The 27,987-nt window shown below is 40.1% G+C and overlaps 1 protein-coding gene across 4 annotated transcripts; it reads right to left on the bottom strand.

The window, feature by feature from the left end:
- Positions 1-9: 9 nt before the first annotated feature.
- micu3b (mitochondrial calcium uptake 3b) lies at positions 10-27,948 on the bottom strand. 4 transcript variants are annotated; one of them, XM_020706783.3, is made up of 16 exons: positions 27,456-27,768; positions 26,834-26,869; positions 24,512-24,629; positions 20,614-20,645; positions 20,375-20,453; positions 17,057-17,104; positions 16,888-16,970; positions 16,052-16,123; positions 13,308-13,349; positions 10,520-10,615; positions 9,071-9,159; positions 8,769-8,940; positions 7,334-7,442; positions 5,977-6,134; positions 5,497-5,565; positions 10-749 (listed from the first exon to the last, which is right to left on the bottom strand). In XM_020706783.3, the coding sequence occupies exons 1-15, from the start codon at positions 27,681-27,683 to the stop codon at positions 5,497-5,499; spliced, it is 1,431 nt and encodes a 476-aa protein (XP_020562442.1). In that variant the 5' UTR covers positions 27,684-27,768; the 3' UTR covers positions 10-749. The 4 variants fall into 4 exon arrangements, with proteins under 4 accessions (XP_020562442.1, XP_004073627.1, XP_020562443.1 ...); XM_004073579.5 differs by lacking the exon at positions 26,834-26,869 and having other exon boundaries at positions 27,456-27,948; XM_020706784.3 differs by lacking the exon at positions 10,520-10,615 and having other exon boundaries at positions 27,456-27,766.
- Positions 27,949-27,987: the final 39 nt, after the last annotated feature.

Here is a 27,987-nt window from a genome sequence, read left to right as displayed (position 1 = left end):
GACACAGAGTACGACAAAAGTTTTGTCTTTATTGTGTTGCAAAGGCGACTCGATGTAACAAGCGGATTCAGGAAGGAGGTAGACTTTACTCTAAATGTCACACTTCAAACACAAACTGTCCTTAAATGCTCTTTACAAGTCAAACCGGAGCAAAATGTCATTTTTATTCACGTCACTTAAGACTCTTTTTATGGAAATCATCATTTTGTCCTCATCCGTCTATTAGGTGGAGTGCTTAAAAGCAGTTTAATCTCAATGTTTCAGGACAGAAACAAACATATGGCTTCATTATTGTGAGTGTTCATTTGTAAAGAGGTCATCCCTGCCAGTGGCATAATAGCACTTTGCTGCAGCAGCCAAGAAATGATTAACATTGTTAGCTGCCCGTAGTTAAAGGGTGAAAAAGCCAGATGAACGTGGAAAGGAAGCAGAAAACTCTGATTCTTTTTTAACTTTCATGTTCAAAAGAAAGTTCAGAATAAATAAATGAATAAATATTTAAATAAGAAAGTGTCTCTCACTTTAAAGGGAAATAAATAAAGTCACAAATAATGTAACGTTAAAGATCTTTTTAGGAATATGATCAGTGCAACTGAAGTAAAGTATCACCAAGCAAGTGGGTCACTTTTTGGATGTAACAGCTTTCCGTAAGCGGGCTTTTCCGATTCAAATAGAGGCACGAGCTCCGTCAGAGGCTGCAGCATGCGTTCACCCGTCCAGCCTGCGAGGCGGGGAGCCGAAGCCTTCGTCTGGTGACAAAGCAGAGACAAGAAAAGAAATAAAAAGAGACATCTTCACTGCCGTCCGGGTAGAAGCAGATGGATGAACAACGCTGAGCTTCGATGTCTTGTCGTTTTTGGGGACAAATTTAGAAACTGGAACACGGAACGACAAAAACACAAAAGCAGAACAGCAGAGCACTGCAGAACCTCAACTGTGAGAAAACTTGAGCTTCAGAATAAGTATTGCAGCAATAAGGTGGGTCATTGGAAAGCAAACAATGTCAATATTCAGAGTGGATTTAAACATTGTCATTTTTTAAAGACCCACTCCAGTGAAAATTGGGTTTTTGGTGTGTTTAACATGTTCTTGTGGCATTTTTCTCACGATGGAGGACAGATTAAAAAAAAAACTAAGATTAAAATTGCTTTTCTGAGTATTTCCTTATTCAGATTGTTGGGAATCAGGAGCAGAAGAATTAACCCCATTTTAAGAAGAGATTATTTGTGAAGTAGAAAATACGCTGAGCTCCCTGCTCCGCTCCATTCTGATGCACTTCCAGACAACTAGACGTCCATCTCCTTTTTCCTCGTCTGAGCTGACATCTGGCTCAAAACTGCACCTCTGGACAGCTCTAATGTTGCTTGTCATTTTTGTTGCACCGCTAATGTTACTTGGGGATGTGAGGAGCTGTAAGCTAGCTGCAGATTGTCTAAAACAGTGTTTTTCAACCAGTGTGCCGCGGCACACTAGTGTGCCGTGGGAGATGGTCAAGTGTGCCGTGGGAAATTGCCCTCATTAACTGATCTAAAAACATTTACCATCTCCAGGATTTCAGCTCTCTGTTCATCCAAACAGGCCCTGATAAAACACTGAGGAGTTAGGAATATAAAAGATCTTAAAATTACTTTTTCTTTGCGTTTATTTTATTTTATTAAAGACATTTTGATAAGAATGACGTACCGCGATTCAGCTGGACCTTCGGCTGTATTTTGGAAAAGTCCCGTCCCTTTAACTGTCTCCACCAATCATTCTTGAGGGGCTTAATCACATGTCATCAGTCTGACCAATCAGAAGTGGTTAAAGTCTTCACTTCCTTGTCCCGATTTAGCTCGTAAAGTCGCTCAGTTCTAACAAAAATACCAGCTAAAGCTCGTCTTTTGCGGTGTAGCTTCCCACAGAATCCGGTATCAGACCGTGGAACAAGTGAACAAAACAATGAAGCTCCGAAAACCGATCTCCGGCCGTTTTATGCACTACATCTCCCATGATGCATTGGGTTGTGAGAGTGAAAGCGCACAAGGAGATCTGTTGTTAAACGTCTTGAAACCAACGAACACACATCAAACTGTTTTTAAATATTCTAACTTAACTTTTATTGCATCTTTTAGAAAAAAACAGCTGCAGTTTCCAGCTTTTTCTGACACAATTATCTCAAAAATGCATGTGAGATTGTGGAGGGACTGTAGATCAATACAGACCATGAGTTTCTCCTTTTTTTTTTTTTGGATGCTGGTGTGCCGCGGGATTTTTTTTAAGGTTAAAGTGTGCCGTGGCTCAGAAAAGGTTGAAAAACACTGATCTAAAACACAAAGCTCACAGGTATTGGCGATGGGAAGAGGAGGCGGAGTTGGTCTGCACCCACAGTCCTACCCACAACTCAGCGGCAAATTTCTAACGAACCCCTGCCGCTCTGCAGAAACTATGTCTGTTATGTCCTTGAAAACAACTTACGGCATGTTTTGAAAAACCTGAATATTTTCTAAGTTGCTTTTAACTTTAAAAAGTAACCATTGGCAACCGCAGAATCAATTTACTGCGGCATGATCATGATTAAAAGTTGTCAAAAATTATTTTTATTCTTCAAAAGAGATTTCTGTTTTCAGTTTTGATGTAATTGCCTTTACAAATTTGCAGAAACAAAGACTATTCATGTTCTCCCAGTAGTTGTTTAAGAACCCAACGACAAGTTTCTTCCGGGATTTTAAAGTTAATCAAACAAATGTGGGTTTTGTTCGTTTATTTTGGGAGGCAGCAATTAACAACAGCCAAAACATGAAAAATAGAAGAAAAAAACATTTATAGGAAAAAAATTAATTAAAAGAGGGCCACATTTGTATGGAGTCCTATACTGTTCATAATTAAATAAATAAATATTTAATTCAATAAATAAATATGACGTCATGCAAATACACAATCAACCAATAAATCTCTCATAAATATATAAAAAGATCATGAAATTGTGAAAAACCTGCACACTGATTTTAAATTAGCCATTGTATTATTCAATATATTTCATTTTGCTTTAAAAACATGTTCATTATTTTTAAACAGCATTTTAAATATATTCATTTTAATCATGTGGAATATATTATAATTTTACGTCTTTTTTCAGAACCTCGGATTTCAAAATCAATATTTTCCAAAGTAGCTTTGTTTTTATTTCATGTTGCTGTTTTTCACAATGGCTGATTTATTTCATGAAGAGCTTTTTCAGGAGAATGGGTCTGTCTGTCAATCAAACTAGACAAGGCGGAGACACTTTTGTGATTGGCTATTCCTTTACCCAGACATGAGCAGCAGCACCCTAACTCCCCTGTCTACATCGATCGAAGATGCTTCAGCAAACGTGATGGCGCAATGCACACCCCTCAACAGTAGGGGGAGTATGCACCTCAACACATCCACAGTGTTACAAGAAATTGGGCAGTTTTGGTTCTAAATTTGCGGATAAAAGTGGCTTTGGGCGAGTGTGCATAATTCAGTTGGTTTTGTGGTCAGTTTGGCAATTTTCATCTTCTCATGAACGTATAGTAGTGGTCTAAGTTAGGCTGAGTGGTTGTTGGAGTTCCACTAAGCTTCTATGAACTGGAGTTTCCATGAACGCACCATGCCGCGTGTGGGAGGGGCAACAAGCTAATGTTTTGAGCCTTATAGCCACATGGAGCGGTTGCTTGTGCTTATCTCAGTAACAATGCATGGATGCACAATGTACATGGAGAGTGTTAAGATGTCAGAAACGTCATCGCAGGAAAGGTTCAACATTTTTCTTGAGAGGGAAAAATAAAACCAGAGGACCTGATTATAATCATTGTCTCATTGAAAATAGAAAAATATCAGAAGGTTCAGGAGGCCCGAGCAGGCTTGTCCCGCTTTGCACAGCTGCCTGGTCTCACTCTGTCGATCCTCCTGCGAGCCGACATATGTCACGATGTGAGCTGTGAGTGAATGGCGTAAGAATGAGGAGTGTGAAAGATGTTGACGACCGGAGCTCCTTTGTGGTTTGGTCCACACAAACCCTCAAACTACAAAAACAGAGTTGTGGATGTTTGCATCTTCTGCAGCAGACAGATAGTTTGTCTCTATTTGATCCTCTAATGTCAGCAAAGCCTCGCGGATATCACTGAAATATGTCATCTCTGACTGGCACACCGCTGAGCGGGTATCGAGGAATATGAGTCGATTTCCATGGATCAGCCAATGAGCGTTTAGATCCCGCCCACTTTCACTGATTGACAGAAAGACCCATTCTGCTGAAAAAGCTCTTCATGAAATAAATCAGCCATTGTGAAAAACAGCAACATGAAATAAAAACAAAGCTACTTTGGAAAATATTCGATTTTGAAATATGAGCTTCTGAAAAAAGACAGAAATATAGTAAAATTCAACATGATTAAAAATGAATATTTTAAAATGCTGTTTTAAAATAATGAACATGTTTTTAAAGCAAAATGAAATATATTGAATAATACAATGGCTAATTTAAAATCAGTGTGCTGGTTTTTCACAATTTCATGATCTTTTTATATATTTATGAGAGATTTATTGGTTGATTGTGTATTTGCATGGGGTCATATTTATTTATTTTATTAAAAACCAAAATTGATAAATAGCCTCCGATCTAAAACTCAAAAGATGCCGACACATGCGAACATGTGGAGATGTTGCCTTTATTTAATACATTTCTAAATACAAAAAGCTATATCTTAAAAGCTTTGGCTCACAATTTTTATCAAGATTTTATAAATTGTGATCTTTAGATTATTTTCATATGAAATGTTTGTTATAAAGTCAACTTTAATATTTTTAGTAACTAGCAAACATGTGTTGTGGGCAAAAAAAAAGTAAGTTTAGGAGTTTAGTCTTAAAGCAAAACGTTAATTTTTTCTCTCCAGGCAAACAGTCTTATAAAAATATCAAAGGAAGTTTTTGACAACATAAAACAACTGAATCAGAAAAGATTCAACTCTTTTACTGTGTATGTCGTGTCTTTAGAGCAAAAACTTTAGTTTGTTAAAGACATTAAGTTATCAAGTTAATCCACTTTCTGTGGAATTATCTCAGATTTTCGCACTTTTTGTGAGGACAGATAAATACATTTTATCCAGAAACATCCTGGGCCAAAGTTTATAATTAAAAACTAAAATATATCTTTTGTGGGGGATTTTTTCCCCCTCAAGATTCCTTCCAATCTTAAATTTTGGCTCCTTAATAAGCTCTGTCCTGAGAACTGCATTTCCTTTGAAACATTGATCCAGCTCCAAACTGTGCTGCTCATGTATGCAGATCTAAGCTGCTATCCGGTGGCAGTTGTTCAGGCGTTAATATTACAGTGTAACTTAATGCCCGTGGTGAGCAGAGCGTGGGCCTCAGAGGTGCTGCAGTGTCAGAGGCTTGGGAGAAATATTGAAGCAGTTCATGCATTTTTTTACCCCCCCAACTATGATCAAATGTTTAGGCGATCAGTAAATGTGGGTAAAGTCAGAAAAAGTGTACCTATTTGCTTGAAAGCTCTTTCTTCATGCAGGACTTAAACGAAGTAAACTTTTCCTCCACTCTGAGACCCTGAGAAAGACAAAAACAAGTGAAGCCACACATTTACGACATCCTCCACTAGGGGGCAGTGTACTGCCATGTCTTGAATCAACACATTAGAAGCAATGATGAGGTGTTTGGAGACGTCAAAGAAGTGTAATTTAGAAACAATTATAAGGTATTATATATTTCATAGCATTTCAAGTGAACTTTTGGGGAAACAGAACATGTTGATTTCTACCAAATCAGGGAATTATTCCTGAATTTCTCAGCTCATCATCAACCTGTCTTTCGGTGGGACTCCTTTCCTGCACCCGTGAGTTCCAGAGGAGATTTAGGAAAGCTGATATGAGCAACATCTAACACCAGCACCTCTGCATCACTTTCCTCCCACCCTGAGAAGGGAGGAGAACGGCTCTGCCGCCCGCACAGGAGCCTCACCCCGTGGCCTCGGTGCAGCCTGTCCTTCATGACACCAACAAACTCCTTGTAGCTCAGTTTGTCGTCGTGGTCTTCGTCAAAGATCTTGAAGACGGTGTTGACCAGGTGACGAGTCAACTTGATCCCCGTGGCAACGTAGACAGCTCGAGCGAACTCATCTGAAAAAAAGATGAGGCACAACCTATAAATAGCCCTGTGAAAGGAGAGGAAGCCAAATCACAGGCTTTGAAGCTAAATGTAAAAAGGAGAAAATTAAAATCTGCCGTATAAATCAACCCTGTGTGATTTGAAGCTACGATGCAAATATGTCTTCACATACTATGAAAGGAAAAAAAATACATTCTGTGTGTTTTGAGGGAGTGGGTAAAGATCAAGCTGCTTAATCCAGCTGCTCACTGTTTGCACAAGCTGTTTTTTTTTAAAGGGCAACACTTTGACTTCCTGTTTGAAGCTCATTTGAAAGTGGCTTGACTCAGATTTCTAGGGGGTTTTGTTGAAAAGACAGGAACTTTAATGTAAAATTACACAATTTTTAGACAAATATATTTTTTTGCATTATTTGAAACGTTTTTTGTGTTTTTAAAAGATTTAAATGTATTAATATTTCTAATAGCAAAAGTTTCCCTTTGCACTTAACTGTGAAACTGTGCTCGAACAGTGCAGTCCTGATTGACAGGTGACCGCAGCTCTACACCTTTAACTTCAACCCATTTCTGGTTTATGTTAGCGTAAAACTGTCATTAAATCATCAAATTAACTCTGATTACAGGCTTGGTGTATTGAATGTAGCATTTTAACCACTGACTGTATGTGGGAACTGCACTGAGTGAGTGTGATGTCATCTAGCGGCTCCAACGAAATGGCTCAAAAGTCAATTCAGTCGCCATTATTTTCAGATATGGACACCGCCACATTGGAGCCAGACAACTCTAGTTCAGAGTCAGTCTGAGTCGATGTTTCTATGGCAACCACTCTCGCCAAGCAGGAGTGAGCTCGTTGGAAGACAACACCCCGACCACCTAAAATTGGGTCACACAAAAACGTTTTGAACGTTCGACGTGAGACCAACCTTCTTTAATTAAGGCATTTGATTGGTCAGTTTATAACTTGCAAACCAGAAGAACATGTTTTTTCAAGAAGTAGCAGAGCGAAAATGGTTATTCTGTTTATTTCTCTATAGAAGTCTTTGGGATTTTGGCTTCTTGGAGGCGGTGGGTACTTGTTTGGAAGGCGAGGCGGAGGAGTCACTCAGTTCAGTTATTTTATTTTACAGTAAATGGTTTTAGCACATTCCACAGTCATCAGAAAGGTCTTGGATTTCATGTCATTGAACCTGCATCTGAACAACTGGGTTTACCTTGGCCAACGGAGCGGTTGGCGAAGTTGTACATTTTCATGGCGATGGTGAAGTCCTCTAGGTTGTTCAGGAACTGAAAAAAGGATCTGAACTCCTCAAAAGTGATTCCCTAAAAGAAAAAAAGAAAAGAACAAATCCTGTGTGGACACTCCAGCAGAGGATGGTGCTAATGTTCACACAATACGTAATCTGGCTCCTTTCATCTTGCAAGGAATCCTTTGGTGTGTGCAGCAGCTTGAAGCCATCAGGTAGATAACACACCCAAGCAGACAAAGTATACAGCGCTGGATTTTCCCTGTGCGGTATGGACACGCCGAGCTGTCAGCAGCCAGGGAGGGTTGGGGGGTAGCTTTTGGGAAGAGGTCAGGCTTTTCTAAAGCAGATTAACCTGATACTTGAATAAACAAAAACAAAAGTGATGAATCCCCAAACATCTCAGGCTTGGCTGATGACTCAAACACTGAGTCCATTGAAGTCCACTCAACCGTCCTGCGGCTACTAGCTGTTTCTCTTGCCGGGGGGCCCAGAAGAACGCACAACACACAGCCTGACAAACGGAGCGAAGGCTAATCTGTGATGCTTTGCTGTTTTAACCGCGCTGGAGCCAAGAAATATCGCTTAGCTTAATGACGAGAACCACTTGGTTATCAATAGAGATCTCGCAACAGGCTACTCCGGGCGGCTGAGGAGCTGCTGGCACCTTTTCACTCGGGTCAGCGTGCAAAGAGAGGAAACAAATTAAAGCTGAAATGAAGCTGCTTCACTCAACAGCTAATTCACAGAAGAAAAGTTCTCCAGAGAAGCACGAAACACAATAATTACACGTTTGCCCAGCTGAAGTATGCAGCCCAACAATGTGTTATGACGCTTTTTTTTTTTAACTCACCCATTCTTCTCCATTTTGTTGTTTTTTAGTCATCCGATTTGGTTACAGAAAGACAAGAACATGATTTTATACTCTAACCTGCACAGTGGTTTTTTAAAGCCCAAAGAATTGACTGAAAATTAAAATGTTTTTGGAATAAAATTGATTTTAAACCCAAGTAATTTTGCAATATTATTTTTTACAAGATATAAGTAGTATCAATTATGATACATTGGGGGATTTGTTACATTTTTGCTACAACAATGTAAGTTTAAGATGCAAAAAAGAAGCACCTTATTTACCCACCGTCACACTCTTAACATGGTAGCTGTATTATAAAGAATTAAATGTCAACAAATTCTGAATTCTTTTTTCATTTTAAGAAACTAATAATATTTTTAGCGGGAAAACCCCTTCTACTGCCTCTAGAGGAAGGATCATGAACTACAGGACCAAAAACATGGATTACATTATGAGATAGGAGTCTCAGAAATCCCTGTATCAAATATGATACATTGTTATAAAGGGTTAAACAGCGTCCAGTTTTTCCCAACAAGCTTAAAAGCTCACCTTCTCATCTGGAATGCTGTGACGCACGTTTTCCAGATACCCCGTGACGTCGTCTACATTGGTGAAGCGAAGAAGAATGCGAGCAAAGTCTTCTTCGCTGATGGTGGGCATGCCTTTTGAGAAGGAGAGGAACTCTATCTCAAGCACCTCCGTCTGCAGGTTGTCCATGAACCTGGAGGACAGAGGGGAGGACAGCAGAAAGGGGTGAGGAGACACCCACGGTCACAAACGAAGCTGTTGAAGGTTGAACTTTGGCGTGACAGCTACAGTAATCCCAAAGTTGGCAGAATTTGTGAACTTACTTGTAAAAATCTTCAAACTTCAACTCAGCTTTTCCCTTTTTGCCAAAAAAATGAACCAGCAGCGTTGTCTCTGTTTTGGCATCCCCGAGCTGTGAAAAGGAGCAGAATTTATTTGTCCATTTATTTAAACAGGTAGGTCAACTGAGCACCTTTTCGCATTTTCAAGAGGCGGCACAAAAAACAACAAAACATTTCCATCTCACAACAACTTTTGGGTTAGGGTTAGGGCTCATAATTGTCAAAAATGTTAAAAAATAAGTGCAAGAACCATAGAGAGACACTTTAATTAATGGTTTAAGGTTGCATGTGGAAGGAGCAAGTGTTTTTTCTAAAAGACAAGACAAAGAAGTTTGAAAACAGTTCGTGAAAAAAATGGAACAAAATGGGTAAAGACTGTAGATAGCATTGAGTAATTTGCAGAGGTGAGATGGTGTTTTGTACAAAAACACAAAATCTCACCAAGTGTTTTTGTATTTTCTTGTTTAAGTACACTTACATTTGACATAAGACAAAACTAACTTACTTGTAGCTTATCAGTAAGATGAATAGACTTTTGTTATTCGAGGGATCTTGTATCAAGAAACACACTTGCTAGATTTAGGGAAACCGGGAAGTTTGACTTGACTACTAACAAAAGATATTTAACAACAGCAGGATAAGATATTTTCTGACACCCCTCAATCCCTTTTGGGGTCAAGCTCTATACCGATATATAAAAGACCTGGTATCTGTGACGGTTTTTCCTATGGGCAATGTGGGCAGTCGCCCGGGGCGCAATCTTGTATGGTGCACAGAAGCAGTTTTTTGAGGCTAAACCGGCTTTTTCCATGTAAAGTTAATGAATTTTGCGCTAAGACGCTTCTACCATCGTGTCAACTTACTGCTATAATGACAATATGGGGGGTAAACATACATTCACATATCAGTTTTAAGACAAGCTGATCTTAAAATAACTAAAAACGAGTGTTTATTGTTAATATCAAGATTATATTTTGTCCTAAAAGAGCAGGACATCAAAACCTATTTTAAGAAATGTCACCAAGACAATTTTTTTAACAGATTTTTTAACTTAAAGCAGGGAAAACAAGTTTTTTCCAATATAGCATGATTCCTACTGACTTTTAAAAACTAAAACTTTAAAAACTGTCTAGTTTGTGAAAATGATCTTGCAGTTTTGTCATAAAAAGTTGCCTTTTTCCAGTAAGCTCCCATCCAAGCAGTGGGCAGATATTTCTCATTTCTGCATGATCCAAACACGGTCCATGCAGCAGAATCGGTAAACATGCCATCACTCTCGTCTTGGATGCATTTTTCTGTTTCCTTAAAAGATTCACTTTTAATTTCAAGAAACTTCTACATTCGGATTTATTTCTTGGCAGCAGTTTCTTTGAACTACGTGTGTTATTGATTTTATTTGCTGAAGGAGAATCTTAAAGAGTGTCTGGCTACCTCAGAGAGATCAGAAAACAGAACTTGACTCGCACCCCGCCTTAGAACATCCCACATGCCAGGGGCCGCCACATGCTGACCGTCTTTTCTAAGCACCTGCGGTAGCAGTTGAAGCACAGCGGTTAGAGGACAAAATACACCTTCAACATGTTACTATCATTAGGTCAAAAAAAAAAGTGACAGGCAGGAACAGGAGAAGGATCTGGAGAAACAAGCACACAAAGTAGCAGAAAGGTGAAGCGTATTTCAACACAAATGCATGCAGGAACCGTGCGAGGCAGCCCTGACTTGAGCGTGCTGTGCAGCCATGCATGCAGCCCATTGGCTGCGTTTTGTGCTTAGCAAATGTCCAAAGCATGCAGGAGCTGAAGGAGGATTCGTGCCAGCTCAGCTATGTAACTCAATCCAGGCACATGTCATCGTTTGAAGCCGAGCTGCGAAGTAAATGCAGGTTATCACACGGTGTTCGAACGTCAAACTGCTGAGGAAGAATGCTCAGATTCTGATTTTGGGTCCTAACATACACTCACTGCAGTTGAGAAGCAAGAGGCGTCTTCTGGAGGACTTACAGAAATATTGCAACACATAAGTATGTGTGCAATGTGCTCGCGTCATGCTCGATGGAAAGAATAGTGTAAATATTTCTGAGTAGAGAATGATAGATTGACTTTTAGACCCACTTTTGAACTACAGCATGTTTGTTCATAATCATTTCTTTCCTTTTTCTGAAAGCCTCTTAAAATCCTCTGCTGCCTTCAACACAATATCTCATTAAATATTTAGGTTTTCCTCTTTTAAGCCTAATGGATAAAATCATTGATTGTACATGAGAAGTGGACTGAGTGACTCCTCCCCCCCTTACGTTCCAAACAGGAAGTACCCGCTGCCTCCAAGAAGTCAAAATCCCATAGACTTTTATGGAAAAATAAGCAGCTATTACTCAGTCATTAGGATTGTCAGAATAGCCATTCTCGCTCTGCTACCTTTTTATTTAACATGTTCTTAAAAATCCTTTTTTTATTATTATCATTATTATACTTTTTCTATAAAACACTTCGAGATAACTGTTTTTAGTAACTGGCCTCTGATTGGCCAGTTATAAACTTGCCACATAGATGCCTCAATAAAAATAGTTGGTGCACGCTGCTCCACCAATCGAAACGTTTGATTGACAGATTGTGTGTAGCCCGCTTTCCAGAAAGTTCACTCCTGATTGGTGAGAGGGGTTGCCATAGAGACGTTGACTATGACCACTCACTTCTCACTGACGATGTCTAGCTTCAACAAGGCGTCCACATTGCAAAAAAGACATAAGAAATTGGCGACAGAATTTATGTGTATAAGGGAATTTTTTAATGTTAATTGAAGACTCATCTTTTTAACCTACCATTTACATAATACATTTATTTGTTTATTTGTTTTGTTTTTTGGCTTTTAAGGTTTATCAGTTGTACATTTTTACCCTCTGTCTTTGAATCCGTTCAGTGCCTTCTAGACAAGATGGCCTGGTTGCACACAACGACATGGCGCCCTGACATCATCAGCCGGAGCCGGACGTTCACGTCTCGCACTGTTTTTTTGATCCAAAAACACGTATTTAAATGCCGACCTTTACAGTTACAGTTTTTTTTTTCCTCCAGCTTTAAACGTCAAAAACGTTAACACCAGAGATGTCTCTCCTGGCGACCTGTCCAGGGTGTCCCCTGCCTTTGCCCATAAGTAGCCGGGACAGGCTCCAGCAGCCCCGTGAAAGGCACAAACGGATCAAGATGAATGAATGAATGAATGAATGAATGAATGATGTCTCTGTCAAAGCCTGCTTTGCTCCTCTTACGCAATCAACGGGAATCAGCTGATTGGCAGAGAAAAGCGGCTCTGCGCCGGTCCGCAACACTCGTGTGCGTGTTACATACCGGCGCTTTTCTCCGCAGCACAATGCGCTGGTTCACGCTTACAGGGTTGAAAAGTTACGGTTGAGACAGTTTTACAAATCTGAACACTTTTGTTTATATACTTTTTGAAAGGAATAAAATGATGACTGTTTTTGCTTTCTTTAAGCTCATGTTGCACACTGAACTGTTTATTCACATAAAAGTGTTTATGGTCTATTGTGTTTTATGACTTTTTATTGTTTAACCTACATTCGTATGTCTTTTATGTCAAGCACCTTGTGTTCTACGCATGTTGACATAAGAGGCTCTCTGACTTCATTTCGTTGGAGCTGGAAGTGAGCCATTTTCTATGGGTGACGTCACACTCACTCAATCCAGTTCTCATGTGCAATCAATGGATAAAAATGAAAAATTAAAAACGAGCCCAATCACGGCCCTCAAAACAGTCGCGTGATCTTGGAAATGTATTTTTCCCCCACTTTCTTGAACAGATGATACCCTTTAATAACAACCAAATGCGTTATTTTGTTAGACTTTAGCTGCTCCTTCCAGACAGACATCTCGATCGATCTCGATCGTGTCACTTGAAGCGAAACACTGCAGAAGTCAAACATCGTCAGTCTTCAGCGGAGAGGTTTTTTGAATGAAACAGCAGCAGCAGCTCCTAAACTTCCACACCGACGTTGGCAGACCGTGTGCGGAGTGATGCTCTTCGAGTGCAGCGAACGGGGAGGGAGGTTATCGGCTGTTAACCGAGACAAATGCGGGCGGTGTCAACCCCTGAGATGCAACTATGTTTCCTGCACTCTCTCGGGTTGGGGAGGGCCGTGGTCCAAACAGCGCATGCACCAAGCAGAACTGCTCCTTTTCCTTCAGGGAGAAAGAACAATACGTACACTGTGCGGCTGAGATTGGCGATGACCGTAAAGCTCCAGGCTCTGAAACACAAAGGAGGGAGAAAATGCTTACAGAACTGAGGACTCATTCATTCCTCACAAAGACAAAGAAGGTGGTAGGCAGCGATTTCAAATAGAGAAATTTACGTTTACATGACTCTGCTGTATGTTTTCAGATTCCTCCTGCTCCTCTTGACCCCAGCTTTTACCCCCATCGCTATTTCCCCAAATCTAGAGTGCCTATTCTAATGATCTTTTTGATAGTTATACAGGTGAAAGATTAATTGAAGACCGTCCAGAGATACAAACATCTGCCCTTTGCAGAATAAGCTCCTCCATGTTGTGTTTGTGTGATAAGACCTCAAAGAGTATCTGTTATCGTTCGGTTCATCCCTGCCTGTTTACATCCACCTGCATGCGGCATAAGAAGCCCTAAGAAGATGAAAGCCTTCAGGCATGTTTTACCCTGCAAGACCACAATCTCCCCCTACGCAGCTGGAGTTGCACCTCTGGCTTCACTACAAGAGTAACAAGCAAGCCTACAAAGTGAAATCTTGTAATACAGCTGCCTGTACCTGCAGGAGCCCAGTGGGGGACGTCAAACCAGTTTTAATGGTGTTCCAGACTGATTTTTAGCTTTGTTTGGAGGGAGACTGGGGCTAACAGGAAACGTTGGGATTATAAAAACTATAACACGTGTGAACACAAGGCTTCATAAAAACAGCTGTGATTGTAAAGGTGTAGAGATGAATCACTGGCTGTTGACCAAAAGATTTACTCGTCCAGCACAGTTGTCACCTGTAACAGTTCGCCGTTGACAGGAAGCGGAAATTAGCAATGTCTGAATTCACTCACTACTCCCTAACCCAGGTGTGGGCAACATTTTTGACTTATGGGCCACCAGGGGTTCTAAAAAATTGAAAGAAAGGGCGGACCAGGAAGAGATGACTAAGGTGTTTTGGTAAACCACCTCTCAAGAACCAGAAATAACATGGAGTCTGGACGAAAACATGCTCTAATTTTGATTGTAAAATGTGTATATGTGTTTTAAAATGAAATATTTTGGAGGTTTTTCTTTGAAAACTGTGGCTTTTGCTCTCATTTTAGCGCCAATTGCATCAATGGGTTGATGCCCCTCAGGTGAAAACACTAACTTAGAGAAATGCTACCTTCATATGCTCTTGGAAAAATCGGGACAAATGCCGCTCTGACTTAGAAGACACACACGAACGTCAGACAAACAACACATTTTCGAACACAACATGAATGCAAAATAACTTTCTGTACCACAGAAAAGTTCAATTTATGCGTATAGTGCACTATGGGGATACACCAGAATTACAGGGAAAATAAAACATTTATAAGGATTATCAATATGATTTACTTTATCAATGTTTTTATCTGTATCCTTTACATCCCTACATCCTGCTAATTGTGCCCCAGTTTTTGTTTACCCTGCAAATAACTAAGAAAATGCCCAACAATTTAAAGCAAGCTTTAGGTAATTACACTATGACCTTTTCCCTGACCATAAACAATGCATTGGCAGATACTGAAGTACTGAATACCGTGAGGCTAATCCCCATTTCAGGGATGCTAATGTAAAAGTACAGACAAAAATATCTATTTATTCAGCTAAAACACTGTATATCTCACAGAGGTGAAGAATGTTTATTTCCAAAGCTTTTGAATCTCTGACCAATCGATAAGCTGCCTGTCGGATCCGCTGAGCATCAGCAACCCAACTCTGATTTGTTTTAATGTGAAATGTTAAAACAAATCAGTTTAACAGCCTTTTCAGAGGCCATTTAGTGTAAAAACTTGAATAGAATTTACTTAAAAATAAAGAGTAAGGTGGTGGCCCATTGCAAAAAGTAATCTACTCAAGTATACTACAACCATACTTAGTCTATAATAAAAGTGAGGCAGTATACTTGAAGTTTACTCGTCATAGATTATCTATATATTGTAGACATCAAAGGTTTAGTCTGAAGAAGTATTTAGTAATTGAAATTCCTACACGATACGTACATGGACTATAGTATAATTGCTATAATTATACTAAACTATACTTAACAAAATAAACTTCACGTGTACTACTTTTTGCAAGGGGGTTGATTTGATCTAATTTGCTTTTTATGTAGCTTTTGAGACAACTTAACTTGTTATTTTGCCGCTAAAACGGAATAAATAAGTGAACGGAACTGAACTAAAACTGAAATGCAGTACTGTGAAAGAACTGACTGAGGTTTGAGCTCCTTTCCAAGGGGAAAAAGTCAAACCAAAGCAGCTGCTAGCCTGGCATTCCCCTTCCTGACATGCCAAACCAATGCACTCTGATTACCATCTTCTTCAGGAGAGACACGAACTGTGCACCAGTAATGCACATGTCTCTACTAAAACAGCTAATCAATCTCTGTGACCGGGTAAAACAATGGCTGACACGGATTCAAATCCCTCCCTTTCTTTGAGGGATGTTAAGCATAAAGGTGCTGCATTCAGTGGAAGGGAAAGCCGGCATTTGGCCTGTTTTAAAAGAGGCCTGCGTGCACGAACACGCACACACAGCCGACTCCACTATAAAGGGCTTAAAAGTGAGGAAAAAGAGGAAGAGAGGCTGCATGCTCTGGGCTCTCTGTCAGGTGGAACACAAGCTGTACTTTTTTTTCCTTGTCTTTGAACAGACACAATATAGTTTTTTTAAAAGTACAAAAAAACACACTAAAAAAGTTTTCCAAACTCACTTGTTGGTCCAGTTTTTGAGAGTCCTCGTTGACCTCTTTTCTGTCCTTTTTTTTGCGGAAAATCTCTTCCAACTACAATGGAAAACACAAATCAAGAACGACTGCAAACCAAAACGCTGCAAACGAATGCAAATATTTAAAACCTCGCTTTTAGACGTTCAAGACACTTTAAGTTTGAAGTCATTTTAACTCAACACCTTTCCAAGTTTTTCTCAAAATCACCACAGTCGAGAGATTTTTACTCAGTGAGAGTGAGGATCTAGCAAAAAGAGCCTTTTGCCCTCTACTCCTAACAATAGAAAAACTTTATTTAAGACTCAAATTTCACTGTATTTGGGGTTCAGACTGGCATACCTTACTTCGGAAACAAACATTTCGATTTAAGCTTAAGTGCTAGTTTTAGATTTGATCAGGAATTATTAAGGTGGGCCAACTTGTACTAAAAATGTGTTCTCATTTTGCTGAAATGTGAGTTGTTTCCACTCTTTACACTAGAATTTTGTCACTGTGATCAAAATAAACTACAGTAAAGCACAAAACTAAAGAAATACACACCATTTGCTTAGAACTAGCACAGAAATACTTAATGATCTGAACAACATTCACTGTAAACTGTTCTAACAGTTAGCTTTTTTATCTTATTTTTAATTTTTTAAATACTTTTGATAACTTTTATAAGATTTTCAATCAAGTAAAAACAACTTTCTGCATGGACAGATCATTTTACTACTATCTAGTGGTTTTCATCCTGAGATTAGTGTTATTTTTCCTAATTTGGGGCTGCCTGTTTTTGCAGCGAATGCAGTTATCCATGATAATCCAGATGAGGCTCATACCACCAAGAACTCCCATTTATCCACCATTTCATTCCCATCAGCGTCAAACATGTTGAAAGCGATCCGGAAGCCGGCGTGAGGCTCTGAAATCAAACACAAAAGGGCTTCAAGCGAATCCTTTAAAACACGAAACACGACATGATGTTTACGTCAAATAATAGATGCTGACTTGTTAGAATGCAGAGCAGGAAGAGATACTCTGTGTAACTGATGACACCTGCAACAAAGAGAAGGACGCATCAAAGCAAGAAACAAAAACCAAAATGTTCCTTTTTCGCACTCAAGATGACATCAAATGGCGTTAACTGGTTAGCTGGAGGTGTTTACAGATGTTCAAAGTCATGCTGGTGGGATGAATAAGCTGTCCAAAGAAACAGGGGGCAGGCTTGTAGACATAAGTAATCTTCAGATAAGATCTTAAAAGGTGCCTTTTTACTTCATGCTTCCACTCACACAAACACGGGCTTCCCAACCGAGCTGACCTATCTGGACACAAACCCAAACAAATTTAAAGCCTCTGGCTTCTGATCATGCTTGGGTAACAAGGTGTAATACACTCTCAAGTGATCTGTCACTGATTGAGAACGGCCGATTCAGGTTTTGTGTGGCGTTCTCCAGCTCCCTTTGTTGTGTGACACGGAGAAGGGAAGAGTAAGTGTCAGAGGACATCTCAGGAGGCTTCTCCCTCCTGCCTCTGAAAGCATTCCCAAGCTTTTGTTCGCCCGGGAAGATAGAGAATTGAGGGCAGATAGTTCTGGGTGGCTGCTCTGCCTGTTATGGGAAACGAAGCCAGGTACCCAGTTTGCTGCAGGGAGAGAGGGAGAGATTTCCTCAAATAGGAACACCCACGGGAAGAAACAAGCGGCAAAATAAAAAGTTTTTACCCCCCCAGGGGAGGGGGGGGTAAGAAAAATAAATGTACAAATTGTTGGGCTGAAAGAGAGAATCAGAGCTGGTTTGTTTTTAGGGGGAAAAAGTGACCCGCTCCGTCATCTCACCCAACCCTAAGATGACAACAGATCTTTACCTTCAAAGCCTTTAAGCTTTAAAGAAAAAAGAAGAAGAAAAAAAAATCATCGATGCCACACACCTTCACTCCTACAGGGAGCCCCCACCAGCTCCTCCTCCACCCAACAGCTCATTCCCCTGAGCTCAAGTAGATGTTAGACAATACAAAGAATTCCACAGAAACACTTCATACAGAGTGGCAGTCCCGGAGATGTAATCCAATGCCCTTCCCTGGCTTCATGATGTCCACGGTGATTGGGGCGGGGGGGGGGGTTGTTGGCCAGTGGGACATGCCTCGACATAGCAGGGTTCAGAAAGCTCCCTCATTTTCTGAAGAAACGCTTTGTTCACAGATCAATCCCGTCCTTTTTTTCCCTCTCTCCCCTGACAAAGCTGCCGCGTTTAACAGCAGGATTAAAAGCCTCAAATCCCGACACCGCCACTTAGCAAAAGCAACACAGCGGTCGCTGGTGCACCCCCAGCTACACCGGCTGGAGGAGCACGGAACCCTGAAGGGGGGGGGGGAGGCCTCCGCTCACACTGGCATTCTGTGTTCGGAGCTTTACGACCCGCATTGAATGAAATCAGACTCTTCTCAGAAACATCTGGAGAGGCCCGGCGCAGCGCTGCAACTGTATCTGATGCCGGCTGATGACAAGCCTGAGAGGACGATGAGCAGAATGTTACCAAACAAAGATGAAGTCCTGAAGCTGCAGGGGAAGACGATGGAGCCATTTGAGCCAAATGTATTTGACGTTTTATTAAAGGAAGAATGCAAAGCCTTCAAAGATGGTCTGTTTTATCAACATTAATCATATTCAGGTCTTTATTCTGATTGGTTGAGTAACAATAAACTGTTAATCTCATTTAATAAATTAATCAAATAAAAGTACTATAAACATCTCCTTCTCAAAACAAGATTTTTAAAAAAAGTTGGGGGGAAAATCAGCCAACAGAGTAGCGATGTCCCACCTTTCTAAGACAAATTCAATCTGGCTATAACAATCATATTTAGGTGTATTCCTCTGGTTTTATGAAATATTATGTTTTAAAATATATTTTATATTGCTCAAACCAAGTTTTTATCTTTATAGTTGGTAAATTTGTACGCTTTCCCCCAAATGCATCCTATTTATGGTACTAAAACAATCCAACTATCCTTATTTATAGACCACAATTGTCTTAAAATATGACAAGAATTAAACATTTTAGGACAAATTTGTCCCTAAAATTTCATGTAAAAGTTGTATTTTTTAAACAGACAGTTTCCATAGCCCTTGTGCTATCCTATGGGGTCAAGATGACCATTGGCGGGTTTTTCTTACCATGACAACCAGTGAAGATCACAAATCATTGAAGAAAAAAAGGTTCAGCCCACTGTCTAGTAGGTCTAGATGACAAATGACAAAGTGCCTAGGATAGCACAAGGGTTAAAACATCCTACTAAAAATTTAAAGTTCTTATATCAAGTCTAACAAGACGTTTCTACTAGAAACTAGACAAAAATGCTTTGTTTTTGCAGTGTTAAGACTTGTTATGGCTGGCATCAACTGACATTCTTCTATTTCCGCCTGTTAAAGGGTCTGTATCATGCTAGTCTCAAGCCTTTACGACTAAAATATATCAATGATCATACCTTCCCTTTGGCCCACTAATTAACACATTTTTATGAAAAATGTGTTATTTTTGCATTTCATTTTCCTACCCGGAAGTAAGACGACTCAATACCTCGGGCTCTGATCATTCGCTCCTTGTGGGTGCCGCCCATTTCATGACGTCACCCTAAAGTTTTCGCCGATCACCGCTAGCTCAACGAACAAAGTGGTGTGTGTGTGTTTTAGCCTGGGGGCGGAGCTGGCAGCGCACTCTTCCTGGAAGGGGCGGTTCTTATCTACCTCACAATGTGAGAACCCGCTCGTTTTTGTGAATTGGGAGGGTCTGCCGCTGAGAGCACAGACTTTTAGAGGAAAACACAGATCTGCCTCAATAAATCAAAATTCTGCTTTGGGCTTGGGGTTGTTTTTTTGTGAGGAATGAACATATAATACACTTAAACTAGGATTTGGCATGATCAAGGCCCTTTAAGATAGTTTGCAAAGTAGGAAGAGCCAAAGCGCACAGTAAGTAGTACATTATTTGTTTTTGTTTTTTTTATTAAAAAAGTACTAAATTAAATTTGTCTTCATTGAATTACATCTCTCAGCTCTTTTGCTCAGTTTAACTGAGATATAAGAGGGAAAAAAAGTCTTTCCTATTAAAATAAACAACTGAGGATCATTCTGTGTGTTATCAACAAAGCATTCAATGTTGCAGAGATTGCATGCAACTAAAACTACGAGGTGTTAACAAACTGATAAGGAGATAAGGCAGCATTTGCAGCCCACACCTTCAGCTCCCGGGTAAAATCATGAATGAAATGAGCGACAGAAGGAAATCCCTGACGTTCTGCAAAACCCGCGAGCAATAAATCAAACTTCACCTCGTTCCTGAAGGTTCCTGAACAAATTGGATGATCCATTCCAAACAGCCGGGGTATCCGACAGAATCTTGTCTAACTCCTGTGAAAATAAACGAAAATCCCGAGTTATGCCTTCTTTTCTGGGGCTTAAGTGATCATCATGTAGTGTGTGTGCTGGTTGTCTGCATTACAGCCATCGCAGCAAATTCTCACAAATGAGGAGGGGTTTCTGTGACGCTGCAGCTTCACAGCCGGCTCACCTTTTTTGTGAGACTCTTCCGTCCTTTCTTGCCTAAAACAACAACATTAAAGGTCAGTCTTATGGAAATACATTTGTCTCATGCATTCTGCAACAAGGAATCAGCCTGGAAGCAAAAGTGAAAACAGGTGTTTAAATGTCCGGAAAGGTAAGCTGCCTGTTGGCGTGAGCACATTCCAATGGCCTGTAAAGTGGAAGATAAGAGGGGCGTGTTGTAAAAAATTCCCATTGATAACAGAGAAAACCCTGACACCTTTTAAAAGTCTGTGTCTGGGAGTTTGGATGTGATTAGCCCTGCGGAGCCTTTTCATCAACGCTTCAAAATCTGCACAGGTATTTCATCACCCAGCTTCTTAAACAGCGTAATTACAAACAAAACAAAACAAAAAAATGTTTGAAACTGACATAAATTGCATCTTGTTTGCAAATCCCAGACAAACCACATCAATAAAGCCGGCCACACACCTCACATCGCGCTCCACGTTTCCCTTATCAGGACATTTATGGCATCCATGCTAAGTCATTTGGTCTTTGTGGGTCCCTGCAAACTTGTTGCCACATAAATGAGCCATAAAAGTGGGCTTGCTGAAAAAGATTTCTATCTTTATGCAGGTGTTATGGCTAAAGCACTTCAAGCCTTGACTTATTGTTCCATGACACTTCACATGCCCACAGCAGCACAGATATTCCAGAAATCAACAGAAAAACTGCTGTTTAGTTGTTGCCTATAATAATTAATCGAGCTAATATAGGCTGAAGGAAGTCGTTTAGAGTGGCCACCTAAAAACTGTAAGATTCATGGCTTAAAATCACAGACAACATATACCTAAAACTTAGGGAAAAACAAAACGATGGGCTTTTTGTTAGGTGATGCTCTCTGCTGTCTATCCAGGAACTTTTCTGACTACGTTTCCCAGGAAACAGGAGTTTTTCCTGCTGTAGCAGCTCTTAACCGATTGGGATGAGTGGCGCTCACCGAGTGGTCAAACATAAACCCCTCGCTGAAATCTCACTGTTAACCACCAAAAGATTGAAGTAGCCGGGTTAAACGTTAAGAGAGCAAGCTAGCTAATCCAGCTTTCCTTTAAAAAAAAAATACCATTCAGTTGATAAACGCTTAAAATATATAAATGCAGAACCCAATGAGTAAAAAAAAGTAACTGCAAGTAGGCAAATCGATTATAAGTTTAAAAATATTTCACTCCTGATGGTCGTTTTCATTTTTCAATGAGAAAAGCAACTCCAAGCTTTACCTATGGGGGCAGTAGTGTGCCACAATGTGTGCAGTTTGCGGAACATTTAGAGGAAGAAGAAGAAAAACAATCAGTGCCCTGGTTTGTCATGCAATTCGGACACATTCCGACTACGTGTTTTGTGTTGTGTTGTTTTGTTTTGAAACAGCAAATATGACGTCGCCCTTTTGCTGAAGTAAAAACATGATAAATATGAATATTTAACAAAGAATGATTATTTATTCACTGTGTTCTGATTATGAAAATGTAGATGATTTGAGAAAACTTTATTTAAAGAATTTTTTTCAAATGACGAATCGTTCAAACGCAATGCATTGTGGTCTATATTCACCAGTCTAGAGAGCTTTGGTATCTTTTCTTGTTACGCTGGGTCTTAACAGAGACTTTTGGGATATTTTCAGGCCACTGGATTTTGGAATAGTGGATTTAGACACCCCTCAAAAAATGGCGAACACCCAATATAGTGCACTAAGTATGTAGCAATAAGCGAATTCAGACACAAACACAACAGTGTCCCTTGGAAAAAAACTTCCTATTTTCTGTTTCCTTTTAGGTTTTTTAGTCAGCAGCAGTTTTAGTCTTTGGTTGTTTATTGTTTTTATAGTTTTATGTCATTGTTTTCTACTTCGATGAATGTTTAATTTTTTATCCTTAAGTATTTTTGTTTGTTTTGTGTTTATAGTAGCAAATGGACCTCGAGTCTGTCATAAAGCTTCTTCCAATTTATGTATTCATTTTTCTTTGTTTGTTTAGCCAAGATGTTTAAAAACTCTTATATTTAAACTGTACTTCTTTAAAGATGTCTGATCCTCTTAAACTTTCCGTAAATGTGTTAGAAACAAAAGTCCTTTTTGATAAAGAAGGGTTGATCGGCCTGCAAACGACTGGCGACTCATCCAGGGTGTACCCCACCTTTGATAACAGGGGCTAGGATGGATGGATGGATGGATGGATGGATGGATGGACGGATGGATGGATGGACGGACGGACGGACGGACGGACGGACGGACGGACGGACGGACGGACGGACGGACGGACGGACGGACGGACGGACGGACGGATGGATGGATGGATGGACGACTGAAGTGAATCTGATCATCTTAAGAAGGACTAGAGAATCAGACATTTGTCACTGGAAAGACTCCAGCCACAAAAAAAAAACATAAAAAAAGGGGAAAAAACAGTTTGTTTACATTTAGCTAAGAGTTGTTCCAAAGTCTTTAAATCTCTACTTAATTTAGAAAATTGCAATACCACAGTAGTAAAAAAAATCCATAGATATTTTTAACATAAATAGGAAATTCTTGTTTGTTTGAACTGTTAGTTTAATGAACATCTGTGTAACTCTTGATGCGTTTTTTTTTTGTCTAAAAACAAAAAAATTACAAAACACATCCCATCATTGAAGTTCTAAATGTCTCACAAAAATCTAAATGTGTAATTTTTGACAATAAACCAAATGGTAGGTTGAGCGCTGTGAAGAAGCCTGATGCTACAGCGCTTCAAACATGAATCTTCCTGCATATGAAGCGGGGGTCTGCCACCTGCGGCATCATCCCCCATTGTGGAAAGAAAAGGTTTATTATTTTAAAAAGTTACTGTAAAGCAAGAAAGTAGTAAAGTAAACTTATTAAAACTTTATTCAAGTCATTCACAGACAGTCAAACTAAAACATCACAGAAAATCAGTGAGAGGTCAATGAGCACAAACAGATTTAAGGCGTGCTGGATTATAAAGCAGATTTTCTATTTTTGAACAAATTCAAGGATTTTATGGTTAAAAAAATATGGTAAGGATTACTTAGTTAGCTCAGATTTCATTTTGGTTAGTTAGATTTAACTAACCTTCATCCAAACTCCGTCTGGATGAAGCTCGTCTGCTGGACCTTAAATATATAGTTGTAGAGTTAGATAAGTTAATTCTTCTCTGAGTTCTGGTAAATCGCCTGTCCGTCCTGGGGGAGGATCCCTCCTTCATGTGGACACCCCTGAGGTTTCTTCGTTTTTTCCAGAATCAGTTTTTTTAGGAGTTTTTCCTTGCTGCGAAGGAGGGTCTAAGGGCAGGGATGCCAGTTTAGTTTAGTCTGTTTAGTTAAAGTTTAGTATTATCCTATTGAATTCTATGTATTCATGATCCTTTTGGTTTTTATGTTTAACTTTTTCAATTACCTATACGAAGCCCATCGAGACGACTTTTGTTGTGAATTTGGGCTATATAGATAAAATTGAATTGAATTAGATTTACAAACGTCTGGCTCAGATGCTCCACCAACTGTAAACTGGTTTATCACTGCTTACATTACGCTACCTTCAACTACATTTGCTGCATTGAGATGCTACCATGTGGCACGTGGTGTCTTTTATTTTGAAAGGAAAACGTGAACCTCTGTCAAAAGTTATATACTATTTCATATTTTGAAAAAAAAAAGCTAATTTATCTTTGTGTTTACATTTTGTTCATGCAAAAAAAAACAACAGTTCATATATATTTATCTTAATAGTGACACTAACAAAATGAAAATCAATGTTTTATTTTTCCAAAGGGTAAAGTGAGACTTGGTGACTCCAACTTTGTAAACTCAACCCAAATGGGTCTTTAAGAGTTACAGGTTGCAGACCCCAGATCTAATGCTTGGTGTGGACTCACTTCTGGGTTCGTTCAGAGTCACCGACTCAATAAAGTTCAGTGGAGTCATGTAGAGCTGCCCCTCGAACTCCACGGAGCTGAACAGCCGAAATCTGTCTTCCAGACCAGAGGGCCTCGCCTGAAAGGACACGCAGAAACCATATCAGTGATAATGATAATGCTGTCTGAATGACGCCTTGTCTGAGGCTTTTCTTGTCACGGAAAGCCTTGCTCGCATGGCACAACAAAGGCCCCATACTTTAATTCAATAATGGAGCGCACATTATGTCAGACTTATTTTTCGTCTCTGAGCAGAAGATAATGTCCCTACAACTGCTCAAACCTAGCCAGATCAGAAGGCTTGGGCCGGTGAGGACAGAGCTCCTCACTCTGTAAAGTGGCACGCCGCCAGGTCCACTGGGCACACGGCAAATACCCAGGGAATGCAAGAACCATTAATCCCCCTCTCCCCTCATCAAATACCCCACCCTCTGCCAAGCACGAGGGTCCAGTTTCCTGCGTCCCGGGATAGCTCCGCTGTAAGGACACCAATCCAGCGTCTCTCCCTCCCACCCACACATATCAAACTAGACGTGTTTGCTCTGCGTGGGATTAAGCGTGCTCAAGAGACATGACTTCTTTATTTGTTTACATCCTGTGCATCTGTCAGCACACGCCTGAGCTGAAGCAGAGAGATGTGTTGATGAGGAACAATGGGGAGAAGTCGGCCGGATGAAATAGCACGAGCAACTAAAATAGCGCAAACAGAGAAGCCTGAGTGAGGCTTAGCACAGGACTGACTGATAAGAACTGATAATCAGGCAGTATTTAGGATTTTTTATGTCTTCATAAAACTGTAAATCTTTAGGTTTTTGCAGCTAACAAATGAAGTTAACAGCTTTGTAACAAAAAACAAAACAAAAATCAGGGTTTTAAAATGTTTTAGATCCTTTCCGAGGCTTGTTCCTTCTAGAAATAGCAGTGCTGTGCCTGAAAACCTAAAATATTACATTTTATAAATCCTCAAAACTAAAAGTTTACACTTCGTGCTGTATTTACAGCAGTTCTGGTTTACAAGACTGGGCTCCAAGTTAGTCAAATGATTCCATATTATCCTTTTCACCATTTATTTTTACTGATTCTAATGTTTGTCTTAAAGATAGATGGTCAAAAAATGTATAATAAATAAACAAAAACTTTTTTCCCCCACAAGTTTAAAGAGTTTATTTTTCACATCTAACCTGAAGATTTGTAAGATAAATTTATGTTAAAACTTTAAATTTGGAAAAATAATCACAAATTAGGATGTGGAGTTCTTTCTTTTATCAGGAGAATGCAGAGCATTGTAGTCGTTAAAAATAAATCTAGTCACAACTTATGTCAGTTAAACAAACTGAGTTTATTGTTTTGGGGGCTAAAGAGAAATAGTTGGAGGTTGCCAGAGCGACTATTCATCTAAAAAAGAAGCACAAACCAGGCAACAAACTTGAGTGCAGTGATGGACAAAGACCTAAATTTGGATAAACATATTAATAGTCTCAAAATTAGCCAGTTACCATCTTAAAGGCCCTCTCTAATCATATTTTTGTCTATTTTGCAGGCATTTTTTGCATAGGACAGTTTTTGCAGAGCAGCAGTAGTTCATGAGAAATTTGCCTCTGAGTTGTGGGTGGCTCTGTTGGCACTGAGAGCTCTCTGTTTTACACGCTCTCCCGCTAGCATAACTCCTACCACACCTAACCTAACTTCACCGGTGAAGCAACAATGACAAGCAATATTGGAGCTATCCAGCCGTACAGTTTGGAGCCAGATGCCAGCTCAGACGAGGAAAAATGAAGAAGGGAGCGGAGCAGGGAGTGCATATTTTCTACATCACAAATAGATCTTTTTCAAACGGCATATTTTCATCTGCTCCTGATTCACAATGACTTGAATAAAGAAATACTGTCATTTTAATCTTAGTTTTCTTTTTTATGTCCTCCATCATCAGAAAAATGCCACAAGAACATGTAGAAAACACCCAAAACAGACTTTTCATTGGAGTGGGTCTTTAAATGAATTTCAAGGATTAATGATCTGATGTCTAAGCAGGACTTTGGAAAACTAGCACACATGTTCATCTTAAGTGGACTTGATTGTAACAGGACAATACCAATAAAACGGAAGACTGCAGTTTATTCTCAACTCTGCAGCTCGGGTTGTGACAAGGACCAAAAGGTAGAGCACATCAGTCCAGTTCTGAGGACTGCTGGCTCTGTTTGCCAGAGGACAGACTGGATTTCTGTTGCTGGTTTGTAAAGCCTTGAATGATTTGGCACAAAAATACAAGATTAAACTACAGACCTCTCCAGTCATCTGGATCCGGTCTGTTGTCAGTTCCTAGAGTAGAAACCAGACATCAATTCAGCTTCTAGAACTTCTATGCTCCACAGATCTGGATCAGACTTTCATGAAGCCTTAGATCAGATAGAACACTTTTTTTAATTTAGTTAAAAGACCCACCTGTTCTCAACTGCATTTGATTAGTTTTTATTGAAAAGTTTTCATCCGCACTGTTACATTTATTTAAATAAAGTTCATTGAAATGATCACTCCTATATTATTTTGAACTTGATTGAATTGTACACAAAATGTGCTATACTATATGTCTTCCATGTAGATAACTTTTTTTATTTATTTAACATACTTCGCTATAAGGAGAGAACCAATGCGCATGTTTATTTTCTTATTGACGTCACAACGCGGCCATTTCCTGCAACAAAAACAATAAACGCAAATTAAACGGTCGCGTGTCGCAGCTGCCTTGTCACGTGACCCATAAAGTCTCTGACCATTTTGCTGTTTCAGCACCAAACCTCGTGGACAGCTCCCGACAAAAATGACGCAAAAACCGCGATCCAAGACGTTTATTCATGTGCGTAAAACCCGCGCGCTTCCAACCGAACGTCGCGATGATTTCTTTTACCTTGTCGGAGGCGGACACGGACGGCAGCCCCAGCAGATGCGGGAGCCGCGCGCCGATGCGGCCTTCCCCGCCGCAGCGGTGATAATAGGCGGCCACGGCTGCAGCGCTGACGCAAGCTCCCGCTGCGATGACCTTCAGTGCCTTGGTCGAAGCTGCCGGCGTTCCGCGCGACGCAAACGCTCGTGCTCTGGAGCCGAGCAACGAGACAAGCCTGCGCATAGCTGCCATGACTGTTTACACTGCTGTCGTAACGTAACCGATCACGCGCCACCGTTCAGGAACCCACGAGCTCGCGAGACGTGCGGTGGGTATTTCAGTGCGCTCTGGAATTTAAACGCGTCAGATGGGTTCAAAGTGAACAAACTGTTGACACAAACAGAGTCGACGCACACATGGCATGGGGGGCACATATTTTCTGGCTTTGGTTTTATTTTTAAGGCGCTCCCAACTCTGCCCCCAACGTGTGAGTAGTAGTATATTCTCTGCCCCAGGAGAAGAAGAAAAAAATCCCTGCCAGGGCACGTCTCAACTG

This window comes from Oryzias latipes, chromosome 10 (assembly GCF_053564925.1).
Source record: "Oryzias latipes strain Hd-rR chromosome 10, Olatipes_Hd-rR_3.1".
NCBI classification, from domain to species: Eukaryota; Metazoa; Chordata; class Actinopteri; order Beloniformes; family Adrianichthyidae; genus Oryzias; species Oryzias latipes.
This window is presented reverse-complemented; position numbering and strand designations above follow the sequence as displayed.

What these genes read in the sequence shown, in the direction of transcription:
- micu3b (XM_020706783.3), bottom strand. Translation starts at nt 27,683, where the DNA reads ATGGCAGCTATGCGCAGGCTTGTCTCGTTGCTCGGCTCCAGAGCACGA. An exon ending in GGAAGAGTCTCACAAAAAAG is followed by an intron (nt 20,454 to 20,613) that starts GTGAGCCGGCTG and finishes TTATTTTCACAG; the next exon opens with GAGTTAGACAAGATTCTGTC. An exon ending in ACAGCATTCCAGATGAGAAG is followed by an intron (nt 7,443 to 8,768) that starts GTGAGCTTTTAA and finishes TTTTTCTTTTAG; the next exon opens with GGAATCACTTTTGAGGAGTT.